General features: G+C 42.6%; 1 protein-coding gene across 5 annotated transcripts in view; it reads left to right on the top strand.

Moving 5' to 3' along the window:
• Positions 1–12,798, top strand: part of LOC118426073 (protein-tyrosine sulfotransferase 1-like) — an 88,173-nt gene extending 75,375 nt beyond the window's left edge. For all 5 annotated transcript variants that reach the window (XM_035835329.1, XM_035835328.1, XM_035835331.1 and 2 more), the window contains 3 exons: positions 8,620–8,780; positions 10,332–10,530; positions 11,793–12,798. In XM_035835329.1, the coding sequence (XP_035691222.1) occupies positions 8,620–8,780; positions 10,332–10,530; positions 11,793–11,996 (564 nt within the window). In that variant the 3' untranslated portion in view covers positions 11,997–12,798. The remainder of the gene's footprint in view (positions 1–8,619; positions 8,781–10,331; positions 10,531–11,792) is intronic.
• The last annotated feature ends 3,729 nt before the right edge of the window (positions 12,799–16,527 follow it).

Raw genomic sequence — 16,527 nt, forward strand, 5'->3', positions numbered from 1 at the left:
GCAATAGGGGGAGTGGGGGCGCAATCCATTCATTTGCTGTGGCCTTGGATACAAGACAGGCAAAGTGCCAGAGTTGGTGGTGCAGAATACAGAAATGAGATGGGTCAGGGGTGAAAGGTCAGGGGTCAGTCCCAGGGTACACTGGGACATGTTCTAGCGAGGCTGCCAGGTTATTAAGGTATCGGACCGGAGTTTCTTTTAAGATTTCGGAGGTTGGCGGGCAGCCTCAGGCCGAAGGGCTACAGTTCCGCTAGTAAACGTAGGACGCAAAACTTAATCAATATGGCGGAAAGCCGTTTACTGTCTCTTTCCGACAAACCTATTGGTACCATCTGTTGCCTCTTTATTTTGGTTCGAATATGTAGTAAAATTTTAATTTTGGACCCGAAAACTATCATTTTTTAACACTTTTTTGATCGAAGCTGCTTGGAAAAAACGAATTTTCCCAGGATAACGACCTACGTGGTAGAGAAGCTAAATTCTTCACGTTTGTGTAAAATGAAAATAAAAAAATTCCATGTGATAACTTTTTTGCAATCTCCGATGACGTCATTTCTTCGAAATCGCATGAAAAACGCCGCTATTTGGGTCATCAGGCGAAAAAACCGCATCACCGTTGCAGCGGACTAATACAAAAATGGTTTCGCTGGCCGACCAACTACTCCTCGCACAAAAACAATACAACCCACGGGCTTTTCAGAAAATACGACAAATCTATGCTCAGCTATAACGATCACCAAGCCATAGGGAGCAAAAGTTAGGGAGACAACAGCGCACTTCCGGCCGATTACACCACCCTTCCGCCAACTCCGGTCAGATTTGAACTCCGACCCGGAACCTTAAGAGGGACATTTTTTCTCAATATGTATTTTTATTACTTAAAAAGTTCATATCTACCATATATCCAAGTTTGGTTTGTCTCCGATGGTTACTTTTCCCACAGGAGCGGTTTAAAGTCAGGTCAAAAACACTGTATTTTGAGGCTATCAAGCTTAGATGCATATTGAACCTACGTTATAATACAGAAAAATTGAAAAACATGCTTTTTTCTGACATCGCTTTTCTGAAAACGGATAAAATGGGGTGCAAAGTCTGCCCATAAACTTGTCCGGGAAAGTATGTGCACTCTCCGTCGTTTCGGTGCTACACATCGGTAGAAAACCGTCTTTAAAAGTTGGCATCGCTGACGTCACGGAGTGACGTCAGAGGTTGCTCAAGGAAAACAGCAGGGGGTCGCGTTTTAAGTTCGTCGCTTGTAAGTAAAATGAAGAATGTGCCAGATTTTGACATGGAGCAGTAGACCAGATCTCAGACTTTCAGAATCAAACGCGTCCGACACCAAACTCTTAACTACTTCGCCGTGAACGGCCCCTTAAGAAGCACAATGCGCCCCAAATGTGTGCAAGAATGCATTCTTACACAGTGCAAAGCACAAACTGGATCTTATTGTCGGCGCTAGAAGCGGGCAGTTGGAATAAGCGCGGCAAAGATGTGTAGTGCTTTTAATAGGCTATTACTACATACCACCGAAAGAAAAAAAGATCGCCGCGTTAAGGAGCTATGAGCCGAAAGTCAGTAAACCCAGTTTCTCCTTAAGTTAGGGCTTAAAGCACCAAGATTTCAGCTTTAATGCCCATTTAAGTCATACTAATGAACGGCATCGCGAACATATGCGATAGGTGAACGACAGAGGTCGGCTCCAATCAAATGACATAGAGAAAGATATGATTTTGGAAAATTCTGCCCGCCAGAATCGATTAAAGTTGCCAGTAATGGTAGTTCTTAGGGGGGGGGGGTGAAAAAGGGGGAGGGGGGCGCCTAGGGCATGTACATGAATATGCTGACTTTTTAACTAGAAAAATGAAAAACGGTGTTTGTTTTTACACAATATAACGACATCTGATCGAAACTTTAAAATGCGTCGAAATTACGTCATCTATGACGTCATATAAGGTACAAGCGCCGCCCTATTAAGGTATCGGACCGGAGTTTCTTTTAAGATTTCGGAGGTTGGCGGGCAGCCTCAGGCCGAAGGGCTACAGTTCCGCTAGTAAACGTAGGACGCAAAACTTAATCAATATGGCGGAAAGCCGTTTACTGTCTCTTTCCGACAAACCTATTGGTACCGTCTGTTGCCTCTTTATTTTGGTTCGAATATGTAGTAAAATTTTAATTTTGGACCCGAAAACTATCATTTTTTAACACTTTTTTGATCGAAGCTGCTTGGAAAAAACGAATTTTCCCAGGATAACGACCTACGTGGTAGAGAAGCTAAATTCTTCACGTTTGTGTAAAATGAAAATAAAAAAATTCCATGTGATAACTTTTTTGCAATCTCCGATGACGTCATTTCTTCGAAATCGCATGAAAAACGCCGCTATTTGGGTCATCAGGCGAAAAAACCGCATCACCGTTGCAGCGGACTAATACAAAAATGGTTTCGCTGGCCGACCAACTACTCCTCGCACAAAAACAATACAACCCACGGGCTTTTCAGAAAATACGACAAATCTATGCTCAGCTATAACGATCACCAAGCCATAGGGAGCAAAAGTTAGGGAGACAACAGCGCACTTCCGGCCGATTACACCACCCTTCCGCCAACTCCGGTCAGATTTGAACTCCGACCCGGAACCTTAAGAGCAAGGAGGTTGAAAGAGGGAAAGGAGTCGGCTCATAATTTGTCCCTTTTCAACCATCTTCGACTCACTTGTGAAAAAAACATTAACATTGGGGTGCGAATTGGTCTTGATTTACATACACCCAGCCGACTATCGGCATTGTTTTCATTGTTCACTCTATTATAAATGACAACAGCATGAATGATGGCCGGGCAACAAGAACAATAGAGTAACTTTGGGGAAGATTTTCAAAAGTTGAGAGTTGTAGATAGAAGAACAGCAACAACGCTCTTTGCTTTATTATTATATTATAAAGATGCCGATAGCACGGAAATCAAGCAAGCCCCAAGACGGAGGATCTCCGACGCACGACAGGCTTGAAACTTGCAGTCAAACAAGCGGGACTGTTGCATTATGTTTTCAAGCCTACGAATACGGTGGCTGGCTAAATGAGATGGAAGGAATCATGATAAAGTCTGTGATAAAAACATCCCAGAAAAATTATTAACTCTTTCTGGAAAATAATTCAAAAATAAGAATTTATCTAGAAGCATGTTGTCCAGTTTGTCGAGAAAACTAGCCTCTCAAAATTCGCCTCGCAAGGAGATTTATTTGATGCCCCAACTTCACCCTTTGCACCAGACCATCCATGGAGACCTTATCAAGCTCAACTTTGATACAGAAAAAGAAGGCTAAGACCCCAGGAAAAATCGTAAGTGCCCACCGCCAAAAAATACATGAATGGAACGACAAAGACCTGTATAATACGTAAAAACCTCAAGTTTATTTTGGAAAAGTGCTATATGTTTGTAATAAGAACATAAATCTATACATATTTCTCCATATTTCTAAGGCCAAAAAAATGACATAAGTCCAAAGAAATGGCTGTAAACAAACCCATGTTCGTCGTAGAAAGGAAAACAAACTATCGCCATGATCGCCATGTTGTTTTCTTTCGAATGCCGATTTCTGCGCAGCTCTACTGCGCAATCCAAATAAGGAAATTGTCGGAAACCGAAGGGGCTTCGACTTCTAATCGGGCCGGCCTCGGTCCCTGCCGCTGCCCTGACGTCATGACTGGCTCATTATGCGGCTTTTATGGGGAGTCAAACATGGTTACAAAGGACTGCCGCCGGCCAACCTGAACAATGGGACACAGCAGGGTTTAACAGGGCAAAACAAAGGCCGCGGCAAGGTGCTAATTATGAGCCGACTCCTTTCCCTCTTTCAACCTCCTTGTTAAGAGGAGACCAAGGCAGCATCAGGGGAGTAAAGATGATGAAGACAAGATCAGGAGGAGACCAGGGGAGTCTTCACAGGAGTTATTGCAGACGGAAGGGTCAGCTCAGGTCGTGTATATGAACCCCAGCTCACCAATACCTGGCTGTTTTATGCAGTTAAAGTTACCCTTACATCTGTGCAGATGCTTTTTGGGGTGGCGCCCATCTCCATTTCGAGTAGCCCTTGGGCCACACATGTGCAAGCCACTACAGCAGGGGGCTGGTCCGCTGGTAGTGATGTGTGTTTAACTTCCATACTCTTTCTCTTTAGTGCTGAGTGCTAAGCAGAGAAAGCAGCATGTACCATTTTTAAAGTCTTTGGTATGACCCGGCCGGGGTTCGAACTCACGACCTACCGAATGCAAGGCGAACACTCTAACCACTAGGCCATTGCACCGGTCATTCAACTGAATATGTCAAGATAGAGTACCACTACCTTTTACTTTCACCTTATAATTGATTACCTTATGTTTTATGCAGTAACAACAAATTATTCACTCGTAACTTTTCATTGATTTTATTGTGTGTAAGGTGGTGAAATAAATAATAAACAACAAAATGCCCTCAAGAAAACTGCAAATTGTAGAACGCAAAGTACAAGATCACAGGGAAAACTCAACTCACAATTTTGCACGCTGTAAACAGTTTAGGCACACTGAAATTTATTACTACACCTTAAAAGTAAATGATTTCTTATTGTGTTGGAACAAAGTTTAAACTTTTTTACTATTAATTGTAAACTATAGGATTATAGCAATGGTCAGGACTTCATCCACCTGTGCAGATTTGTGGTGTGTGATTCATGTTGTTTGCCTGTGCAGAAATCATTCTTCCCTTGTAAAGTGTTATCCGGCTCTTAGAAGATTAGAAATGAGAAACCCTCGTCACCTGAGTTCCAAGCCTTTTAACAGCAAACAGGGAAATTAAGTACACTGACCTTTCATGATTAGCTGTAGGGTACTCAAGCGTTAGGCCGACACAATTTATTGTCTTGGTTGAGGATCATTTCAGATAAAGAACTTAGCTGGAGGACAACATAGAAATTTGGATTGGAGGAAAACTTAATGCTAGTTCACCTTAATCTGTGGAGTTGAACCTAGATTTGTTGTTTTAAAAAAGCTGGGTAATATTTGAGAGATGTCAGGTCAACGACGTGGGTTTCAAATGTCAACATTTTCAAACTATTGCAACATGAAAGTACCTTCCATCAAATCAACGATCCCCAAACACCCTTTTTTTATATGCAACGGATATAGGTTACCCTATGGATAAAGGTGAAGTATAGTTACATCCAACTATTTTCACTCCGTTAAACTTCCCCCTCAGACTCTTATTCATTCTTTTTTTTCACCTCAGAACCAGTGATTTCTGTGTGTGTTTTTTTCCAGAAATACGCTAAGCAAAAAATGAGTCTGATACAACTGTAATCATCTGAATGTAACCCTCCTGTTGTCAATAACTTTTGAGACATGGTAGCAGCTGAACAGTCTTGCACCTTTCAAGACTGTCTCTTTAGATTCCTAAGTCTAAGAAACACATGCTTTGTGTATTGACTTTTCAAGAACCCTCAAAACTATCTTTAACTTTTTTGAATTCTCAACTTAAGACTTCGCCTATTGAGTCAGTTAGTGAAACTTGCTGAAGCTCAATGTTTCTGACTTATGGAGAAGATATGCTGCCACAGTGAGCGTAGATCAGTGCCTAGAAATGGTTAATGGCCTTGCTTTGAGCAAACTTTTTAAGAATTTTAAAAAAGACACACAGGTTTTGCTCTCAGACATATAAAGAACCCAGACTCCACCTAGCCCTGCCTGTTGGCTCGAGTATTTTCTAGACTTTGTGTCAACAGCTGGTGTATGGAGATTGGTGTGTCGAGCCTCCCAAATCTGCCACTTTTTAACTTACGCCCCGCTGAAACATGTGCATTACTGTCTCCAACATGTGCTCAAATACAGGCTTTACCGTCTCTACTGTGTGCATTACTGTTAAACAAGGCCTGGCCTGTAGGATCTCCTGGACTAGGCGCCCACGTGAGCTGCTCTCGCACAGGGGGCTTTGAGGAGAGCTTGTTCAATTAGCTTTCAGCTTCGGCTGCTTGTTTTGCACTTTGGAGATCGTTTTGTGTTTTGAAAAGGATTCAGTTTCACGCTATGGGATTCAGGTACAAAGAAATAAAGACAAGGTACATTATTGTTGTGGTGTTTCCTAACAGACCAGTTCCAGGTCCTACAGCTACACAAGGGTGATAAATACTTGACATCAAGACTATGCAGTATGTAGGAAATGACAAAGCACTTCAGATGTGTTCAGCTTTCACTGTTTGCTTTGCACTTTGGTGGTCATTCTATGTTTTGAAAAGGATCCAATTTTACATAATGGTGTTCAAGACTTAGTAAAAAAAGAAACAAACTTGTCTTCACAAACGTACAAACTACAAGTAGTGCATAACCAAGTTGTCAGCCTGCCTTGTGCAGTCCTCAACATGATGTACACTGTGCATAAGAAAGTTATAGAAAATTACCACCAATAAAGCAGATAGGATTCAAGTACAATTCAATATCTACTGCCAATCAACTGGATAAGAAAAAAAAAAGAGATTTACTTCAATGGCAGATTAGTTCAGAAAACAGTACTGTTACAAAGTTCAGAATTTTCAGTTCCATGTTGCAGCACAGTCCAATCTTTGTTTTCGATGGTGCATCTGCTGCATGTGCAAAACAGCTCACCGAGCATGCCCCGTTACCACGGCGACGTGACATCACCCCGGTAACGACCCGCGGGGCTGATTTATGCCGTAATCAGCTGCGTCGAGCCGTGTGATTGGAGTTATCGAGAGCAGAAAATTAAATTCTGTCGAGGATCGTTTGTTTTTGCCGACGCGGCCGAACGTTCCCGCGTCAATGCTGATGAAAGCCGTTAGCTTCGCCGAGGGGAAAATCAGTCTCTCACTTGTTAGGGGATGTCGAACACGAACCTTTGAACACCTTTAGAGGCCGTCCCAGCGCAGTTCTGTGGTTCACAGACGTCTCACTTGTTAGGCCCTGTTCCCAATCCAAAATACTTATGGGATTCCAGTTAGATGTATGTGCTGAATGGTTCTGAAAGTTCATTCTAGTAAAACTGGAAAACTTGAATCTGTCTATATTCTTTCTGTGAAACTGCGTGTATACAGGTTACAAAATTTCCCTCAAACTTCATGTGGATCTTCCAGTCAAATGTAGATTTTGAGTCCAAGAACAAACGATTGAATTTCTTTGGCCCTATAAGGTTGTCGAGTCAGGGCCGTAGACGGAGCAATGAGGCGTTGAAAAATACATTAAAATCAGTTTTCATTTGGAGAGGTGAGAAAGTCGGGATGATTGACGGCAAAGCACTCTATAAATAGACTTGACTGTTCAGGCATGGCAATTTCAGTTGGAGGGTTTTTGGATGGATTTTTTCTTGGAAAATTGTGAAATTATGATAAAAATATATCAGACTGTTGAAATTTCGGTACTGATGCCTGCAGGCAATTGATTGATTGATTGGCTGATTGATTAATTGATCGTTAGAGCTTTACTATGCCTTTAGTACTAATAGGTGAGGTTAAATAAAGTGTCTTAAGATAATGGCATCATTTTTCTTACATTCCGTGCGAGGCAGGGCAGGAAAAATGACAGAGAGCTGCAGGAAGTTTGCTTCTCGTTACCCAACTTCATCAGTGATGTTTCCTGGTGTTACAAGCTGGAAATGGTGAAGGTTGACCCAACATATGAAGTGATAGTTTGCCTTGTTATTTCTCAAATTGCATTTCCTGCAGAAAGTAAAATATATGCGTGTACAGTATGTGCGAACAGTTAGGTTCGTAGTTTCACTTAACCAGAAAATGGACAAATCTTTCACAAACATTTTGGTATACATAAGCAGCGCCTATCACCTTTTCAGCTCTTGGACCACACAGACCACTATATTAGGAGAGCTGGGCCACTGGTACATTTGTACATAGACATTATATAGACCTTTGAGATCATTCCAGACCACCAATGTCAATTTTTTTCTATCTCTCAACAGTTTGTTTATTTATTTGGGCCTTTAGTTATTCATGAGGAGTCAAATCAGGCTTCTAGCTGCTTTAGATTTTTCTACTCACAGCAAAAGAAAAAAATGTTTGTTTGTTTGTTTGTTTGTTTGTTTGTTTGTTTACAGGTGGGCCCCACAAAGTGCATGCATGCACAGTACGGGCAGCTCGTATTACACCCTAAGGAGTGGCTGAATCTTGACCCTAATGTTTGTTTGTTTGTTTGTTTGTTTACAGGTGGGGCCCACGAAGTGCATGCCTGTACAGTACGAACAGCTCGTATTACACCCTGCGGAGTGGATGGATCCTGACCCTAATGTTTGTTTGTTTGTTTACAGGTGGGGCCCACGAAGTGCATGCCTGTACAGTACGAACAGCTCGTATTACACCCTGCGGAGTGGATGGATCCTGACCCTAATGTTTGTTTGTTTGTTTACAGGTGGGGCCCACGAAGTGCATGCCTGTACAGTACGAACAGCTCGTATTACACCCTACGGAGTGGATGGATCCAGACCCTAATGTTTGTTTGTTTGTTTGTTTGTTTGTTTACAGGTGGGGCCCACGAAGTGCATGCCTGTACAGTACGAACAGCTCGTATTACACCCTAAGGAGTGGATGGATCCTGACTCTAATGTTTGTTTGTTTGTTTGTTTGTTTACAGGTGGGTCCAACGAAGTGCATGCCTGTACAGTACGAACAGCTCGTATTACACCCTAAGGAGTGGATGGAGCGAATCCTGACGTTTTTAGAGATTCCGTGGGACGAAGCCGTGCTGCATCATCAGGACTTCATCGGCAAGCCGGGAGGAGCGTCGCTATCAAAGTGAGATCATGTTTCTATTGTAGAACTGTAGCATGAGACCCGGAGGGGAACTTAAGGGGGAGACCCAATGTGAGACCTTTGATGAAGCTGTCCTTATACCCCCATCACGAAAATCGATCGGAAGACTAGTTTACGAGCTCTAAATGACATTTTCGTGAGTAAGACATCCAGTTTTCTCATGATCATCTGGCGATTTTTAGGGATTGCCTGCGATTTTCAGGGGTTGTACGATGGTCGCAGTGCAGCCAAACATGTTCTTAACGTAAGCAACAAGTCGCAGGAGATCTTCGAGATCGCAGAGCTCGTTACCGAGTCGCAGATCGTGCGGTATTGGTCGACATTCGATTAATAGTCGTGCGTCAATCCAGCACAGACCTAGTGCAAATCAGATGGCGAATGCCTGTCAGTCGGGCGACGTTCGGACGGCGTTCGCCCAACTTCGTTTGTACAAATATTGAATGTCTGGGAATGTGATGGTAATTCTGACATTGTGGCCCCTGTGGCAGTATGTAGGCTGCCTTTGTGACACAATTTCTTTTCTTTCGTCATTTCTAGTATGCCCGCGTATTCCATTAATTGGTTAAAAAGATAACGACAACAAAAGAAACAACATTTATTGATATCCTGCCTTTCTGTGAGGAACGTTTTGTGTTACCTTGTCCGCGGGCAAGAGGTCATGGGTGATTAATTATCATAGATTTATTCACAGACGATCGCACAAGCCTTGCTCATATGTGACAGGGGAAGTTTTGAAGCGAAAATACTCATGACCATCTTAAGATCATTAAATAAGCTCACCTTCCTGCGATTGTGAAGTACGTCCGAAGATCGTATATCATGTGACAGGGGTTTTATGACATGTCTGTTTCCATGAGTGACCAGTAGCATGTATACAAAATGTAACTTTGTATTGTCTGTACCACACATCCCACGTCCACAGTTTGCCTTCAGGCATGACCTTGCAGTTAAACAGATCTTACATTTGTTCTGAGAATACAAATTTGATAAAAACGGAAAAGTGCCATTTGTGAAAGGTCACGACCTTATACTTTCTATCCACTCAAGGTCAAGATGACTGCTTCTTTCTGTCCATTAAGGTCATCGCCAGTGCCCTTGCCATTCCTGTCAACTCTGACCTTTGAAAGTTGCAGGTTTTGTAAATGGGACCATGAAGGTCACAGCTCTTTATCTACTGCCCAGTCAAGGTCAAATTTACCTATTCCAGAAGGTCATCAGCTGTGTCCTTGCCCTTCTCTGTGCAGTTTTGAAGGTCACGGGTTTATCAATAACAGGGGTTGACATGCTTGACCCCTATGACCTCCCATTTGTCGTCCTCCCGTGTGATTAGGTCGAGCATCATTCCATACTGCTGCCTTCTGGGAAATGATGTCAGCTCCTTCATCTGGCTTCCACCGAGTCGGGCCAAAACAATTTGATTTGTTGGTTCTCAGCTCTTAACCCTCTCAGCTATTAAATCACTGACTTCTCAAATCACCATCTTCCATCAAGTTGGCAGGAGAATAACGTTTGAAACTTTTCTTGTGTTTCCAGAATCGAGAGGTCGACTGACCAGGTGGTGAAGCCTGTGAACCTGGACGCGCTCACGTCGTGGGTCGGACACATGCCGGACGACGTCGTACGCGACATGCCGTACATTGCACCCATGCTGCAGCGACTCGGCTACGACCCACGCCAGAACCCACCCGACTACGGAAAACCCGACGCGGTCGTACTGGAAAACACGAAAAAGGTGGGTCATTGCTCAAGATTGAATCAGCAATGCTACGGTCGCTTTAATTAACGTACTTTTGAATGTCGACATAACAACAGTTTTCATGTTCTTGAGCTGTAACGCTAGTTCCCCTTCATCCGCGGAGTCACCTATATCCGTTGCTTTTAGAAATGGTACTTATATTATAATTAGGGGTATGAAGTCGACGGACGGTAGTTTTAAACTACAATATTTTGGACACATTACTAGTTGAAACCATCGTCGGTCCAGTTGATATCACTTAATACTGTGTGGGTAAACACAACGAATATCGGTTACCCTGCGGATAAAGGTGAAGTAGCGTTACATTTAGTTTTAGATTATGTAAATCTCATTACTCTGTTATCTACAATGATAATGTAGCATGATAAAGATATTCATTTTGAACATTTTCAATCCGGGGCCGGCAGGGCAGCTTTTGCAAACAAAAATTGTGATATGAAAGGCTACAAAACACACAAGACTTTATAAGATCATTAATGAGCATAACTTATATATATTCCGTGAAGAAAAATTTCATTTTTCGTTCCTGCAAATATCCCCGCCAGGCCAGGATTTGAAAGCGTGACCAAAGCATAACTCAAGCAACTTGATAGATTTTATATTTGGAAATGACATCTCAGGCATCATCTACCACCTTTCATCAGTGACTGAATTATTTCAGCTGACCACAGATGCCAACTGTAGTACACTAGCACTGTTCTTACTGGTGCAAAAGCGCCTCCTATTGAGTGCAGTTAGGTCTGCAGTCTCATATGCCACTCATACCTTGTTTAGATGGTCCCCTACACAGCTATTGAAAGCATAGAAGGACTCAGTGGTACAGCAGCGCCTCCTACTGGGTAAAGTTGGCACTGCGGCCTCACTGATACTTATACATTGTATTTTGTTTGTTTTATTGTCTTCACTTCCATTTAAGGCACCGCAAACAATGAGGATTAACTAAAACTGAATTGAACAGACAGGATGGTACTCATTGGTACAGAAGCACCACCTAGTGGATGCAGTTGGTACTGCAGTATCACTGTCACTGATACATTTTGTATTTTACTTTTGCTGTACTTTTATAACTCATGCTGTTGTTTTCCTCTCTCCACAGTTAATTGTACTAGATGGTGTTTATTGGTACAGAAGCACCATCTAGTGGGTGCAGTTGGTACTGCAGTTTCACTGTCACTGATCGATTTTGTATTTTACTGTTGCTGTACTTTACTCATGCTGTTGTTTTCCTCTCTCCACAGTTAAAAGGGCAGGAGTACCAGTATAACCCAGACGCCCTGCCGGTCCAGGTCGCCATTCCCGGCCACCCTGGGGATGTGAACCCTCCCCTGGGGGATGCAGGGGAGGGGAAGGGGCAGATGGAAGCCCCGGGGGTGGGGGAGAACGCCCAGGAGCAGCCCCAGGGGGAGAAGAGGATGGATCATGTACCCGTCCCCCCTGCGTAGTACTTACGTCATGAACTGTAGTTTCCAAGTGTCCTGTTCAAACAGCTGTCTATTTTGTCCACGTTCTGGTCGGGTTGAAGTTCAGAGTTCAGAGTTTAAAGTTAAAAAAAGGTTCACGACCAAGGTGTTCTGGAATGCGAGTGACCATATTTGGTGACTCTCAAAACCTGTCAGCATTTCCAAGGATTCTATCTACATACCATATTTGGTGACTTTCATAGCCCGTCGACATTTCCTGGAAGTGGAATTACCATATTTGGTCCCGGGGGAAGTTTTACCCGGAACCCACCACACCAGTAGGCACAGTCCTGATGGTGTCTGTAACCAGGAATATTAGCTTGGTGGGTTTGCTTGTTTCTAAGAGCCGAAGTTCTGCAATATAAGTCACAGTTTTCCATGGCTGTCTTGATCAAAAAGTTCTGTAGCTTCTTTAGAAGTTACTTACCTTTAGTAGTTACATCAATTTTTTTTCGAGCACTGTACTTACAAGTTACCTTTCTTTTGTACACAAGCTCCAAGCTTTTTATGCCTCTATGACGAAGTTCTGTGAACTTTTACTTTTAAGTTACTTCTTACAGTGTTCTGACACTCAGTCATATGTTTGTTCAGAAAATGTGCATTACAAATCTCCCAAGGAATATGCTTGGTTTTATACAGAAAGGTTATTTTAAAATGATACTGTACTTAAAAGGTGGCAGATGATTTATAAGGTTTGAAAAAAGGTCAAGTTACTTGAATTTTATGGGCAATAATGTTGGTGAGCTTCTACCCGTTGCAAGTTGAAAGTTAGAACTATTTTTGGCTATCTACCACAATTTTCTGCATTTGTCCATGTTAACAAAGTTGTGTTATAGACATTTGCTCATACTTGCCACGTTTTTTATGTCCTAAGTTTTTGTCATCTTTTTTTCCTTCTTTTGTATATAGGATGAATCTATATGCTTAACATTATTTTACAGAGTTCATGTTCGGTACTTAGGGCAATATGTACATGTTAATAAGTGTTTTAATGTTTTCTAACATATCTGTATTTACTGTATTTTTCTTAAGTGGTGAAAACAAGATGTTTATTTCATGTATCCCAGGCCGTAGTCATGCCAACCATAGAGCTGCTTTCAAGCAGATTTGGTCTTATCAAATTGTCCCAGTTATAAGACTCGACTTCCAAATGAAATGTGAAATATCAGCAGCAGATGTTAAATGGTGTTTGTCAAGGGGTTTTGAATGATAAAGTTTGAAACTCTGTGGTTTCAGGAAGGGTATCAAACCCAGTATTTTCTTGTAATTAATGTGGGTGATGTGGAAGAGGCGGGGGGGGGGGATCTTCAGAAATGTTCTTATAACAGCCTTGACTTCAGCTAATCTCCAAGCAGATGTTGGGCTAGAAGTTGTAACATTTTCGGTGGCTGGGTTAAGTAGTTTAAAGTGTCGGATTTAATTAAAGGGGCATCTTGAAACGTAACAATTTTTAACTCCCAACATCTGCTTGGAGTTCGGCTTCTCCCATTGAAGACTCCAATCAATCAATTAATCAAAAATGGTTTATTATATTACTCCAGCCCCTAGTGTTAACAGGAGTTGTACATGTTTGTACGGTGGGGGTTTTAAGGGGTTGTGATGGGGGGGAGGTTCAGTTTTAGGGGGGGGGTCTGCCTCTGTGTTCACCAATCATATCAGCTGTACAGGAGCCAGACTGGAGCGTTGCCATGGTGATAATAAAACTGGATTTTAGCAATTTTGCTGCATTGAGCTATCTTTTTTGCGTACTGTGACATTCTGCATCACTGCACCTGTTTACTCTTTTCTTTATTCATTTACATAAGGCACCTATACCATATATACAGAGCCATGTACAGAAAAGAAATAACATATGCTTAAAACAACATGCCTAACTTCGGCTATTCAAAGCCACTCCAAGTTGTTAGTCCATAGATTTTAACAAAAGGAATGCTTATATGAAAAAGAAGGGGCCGGATCTAGTCCGACTCAAGTTTCCCACCTGGCCCCTGGTTTAATCAATCTTGACCTGCTAAATATTTGCCCCACAAATGTGTAAGAACCAAGGAAATAAATTGTTTTGGCCCTAGTTGTACATGACGTATACGGTAACTGACACATTCTTGACTACACCTGGTTTTTGAAGTAACGGTTTACAAGGGTCTACAATGTAGGCAGGACTTTTGCACACTAAATGGGTAACGAGGCAGAGAATGTGAACTTTCACCCCACGACATGTTCACCTTTCACCCCGTTGGTTCGGTGAGAGGACGCCAGCCGTATTTGTTTGTACGTACATACATAGTCATAACCTGATTGTGTAAAGGTACAAAATCACCCCTGGAAGCAGGTAAGAACTCTGATCTGATGCTAAATAACTGTCTTATCGTGAAGCAGAGAAGCTTCAATTTACTTGCATGGTGTATGGGTCACATAAGGAGTCGGAATGTAATGAGGCTTTCGGGGTGAAAAACAGTAAAGGGGGGGGGGGGGCGAAACTACACGTCACGTCATATTTCGAGACAAAACCGGTCCTTTCTGTTTAGAAAACCTCAGATTGTAAGAAGGGTGTCGTGTAATCATTAAGATGAAACTTTATAGAAGTATAGAAACCATGTGAAACCAAATCTAAAGGCCATGCATGCGTGGCTAACTTTGGGGAAATGCTTTGTATAGTAGGTGCATGGAACTATGACTGGGGAGGGGAGCAGTAAGGATGAGGGGGTCAGGTTTTAATTTTTAACGTCGTTAACAATGGGAGGCGGGGCAGTTGTAGCAGATTCCTATTTTTTCTGTCTTTGATCAGCTGACAAAAATGTTTTCTTGATCCATCAGATTCTCAAAAAATAATCTCTTCAAAATTTTTATCTCTACAAGACTACAGACTACGCTGGCTATCTAGGAAGAATAATTTGCCAAGGGAGTTTTGCTACCAGATGGTTTGATCGGCCAGAGGAGAAATGCCAACTTAGCTTGGACGGACTCTCCTTGCCAATTTCTCATTTTTTAGCCGAATAATTCTAGGATCTCCTCCTAAGGAGGACATGGCAGATGCTGGTGATGGGTCTCCTACTGCTGTTCCGAGGAACTACTGTGAAGGGTCTCCTACTGAAGTTTTATCGGACAGACCTTCAAGCAAGTTGGAGGACCAGTCAATGGAAACTAAAACCAGTTTGAACAATCATCGAGAAGCACACACTGGAAACAAACGCTACATGTGTGAGGAGTGTGGGTACAGAACCACTAAAAAGTGTCACTTATCGCAACATATGAGAACTCATACCGGGGAAAAACCCTACAAGTGCGACCAGTGTGATTATTCTGCTGCACGTAAGTCCCACTTGAACCAGCATCTGGCCAAACACACTGGAGAGAAGCCCTACATGTGTGGGGAGTGCGGGCACAGATCAGCTCAAAAGTCTGACTTGTTCAAACATTTGAGAACTCATACAGGTGAAAAACCCTACAAGTGTGACCATTGTGATTATTCTGCTGCACAGATATCCACCTTGAATGACCATCGAGCAAAACACACTGGTGTAAAACCCTACATGTGTAGGAAATGTGAATACAGGACCGCTAAAAAGTCTCACTTATCCCTACATATGAAAATCCACACAGGTGAAAAGCCCTATATGTGTGGCTTGTGTGGTTTCAAGACACTTAGAGAGCCTCACTTGTCCGAACACATGAGAACCCATACTGGAGAAAAACCCTACAAGTGTGACCTGTGTGACTATTCTGCTGCTCTTAAATCTACCTTGGAACAACATCGAGCCATACACACCGGTAAGAAACCCTACATGTGTGGCGAGTGTGGGTACAGGACAACTAAAAAGTATGCCTTAACCCAACACATGAGGAAACACACCGGTGAGAAACCCTACATGTGTGGCCAGTGTGGGTTCAGGACAGCACGGAGGTCTCACCTGTCTCTGCATATGACAAAGCACACAGGTGAAAAACCCTACATATGTGGGGAGTGTGGGTACAGGACCGCTAAAAAGGCTCACTTATCCCTACATATGAGAACTCATACTGGTGAAAAACCCTACAAGTGTGACCAGTGTGACTATTCTGCTGCTCAGAAAAATCATTTGAACCTACATCTATTAAATATACACTCAGGTGTAAAACCCTACATGTGCGGGGAGTGTGGGTACAGAACAGCTTATAAGTGTCACCTATCCAAACATATGAGAACTCACACCGGAGAGAAGCCCTACAAGTGTGGTGAGTGCGAATACAGGACAGCTGACAAACGTAACCTAAACAAACACATGGAAAACCACACTGGTCGAAACCCCAACAAGTGAGTCCAGTGTGACTATATTCTGCTGCACAGAAGTCCACCTTGAAGCAACATCTAGCGGCAGCTATGAGGTCAAATAAGACCTCCTTGGCCTTATGTACATGTAGTATTAACCAAGTCCAAACTGGACAACACAGAAAAATGGCCAGAGAATGGATATGGATACAGCCTTTGTACGATATCGACAGAGCTGCACGCACATTAAATGGGTAATCAGGCATC

Source organism: Branchiostoma floridae, chromosome 11 (assembly GCF_000003815.2).
Source record: "Branchiostoma floridae strain S238N-H82 chromosome 11, Bfl_VNyyK, whole genome shotgun sequence".
NCBI lineage: Eukaryota > Metazoa > Chordata > Leptocardii > Amphioxiformes > Branchiostomatidae > Branchiostoma > Branchiostoma floridae.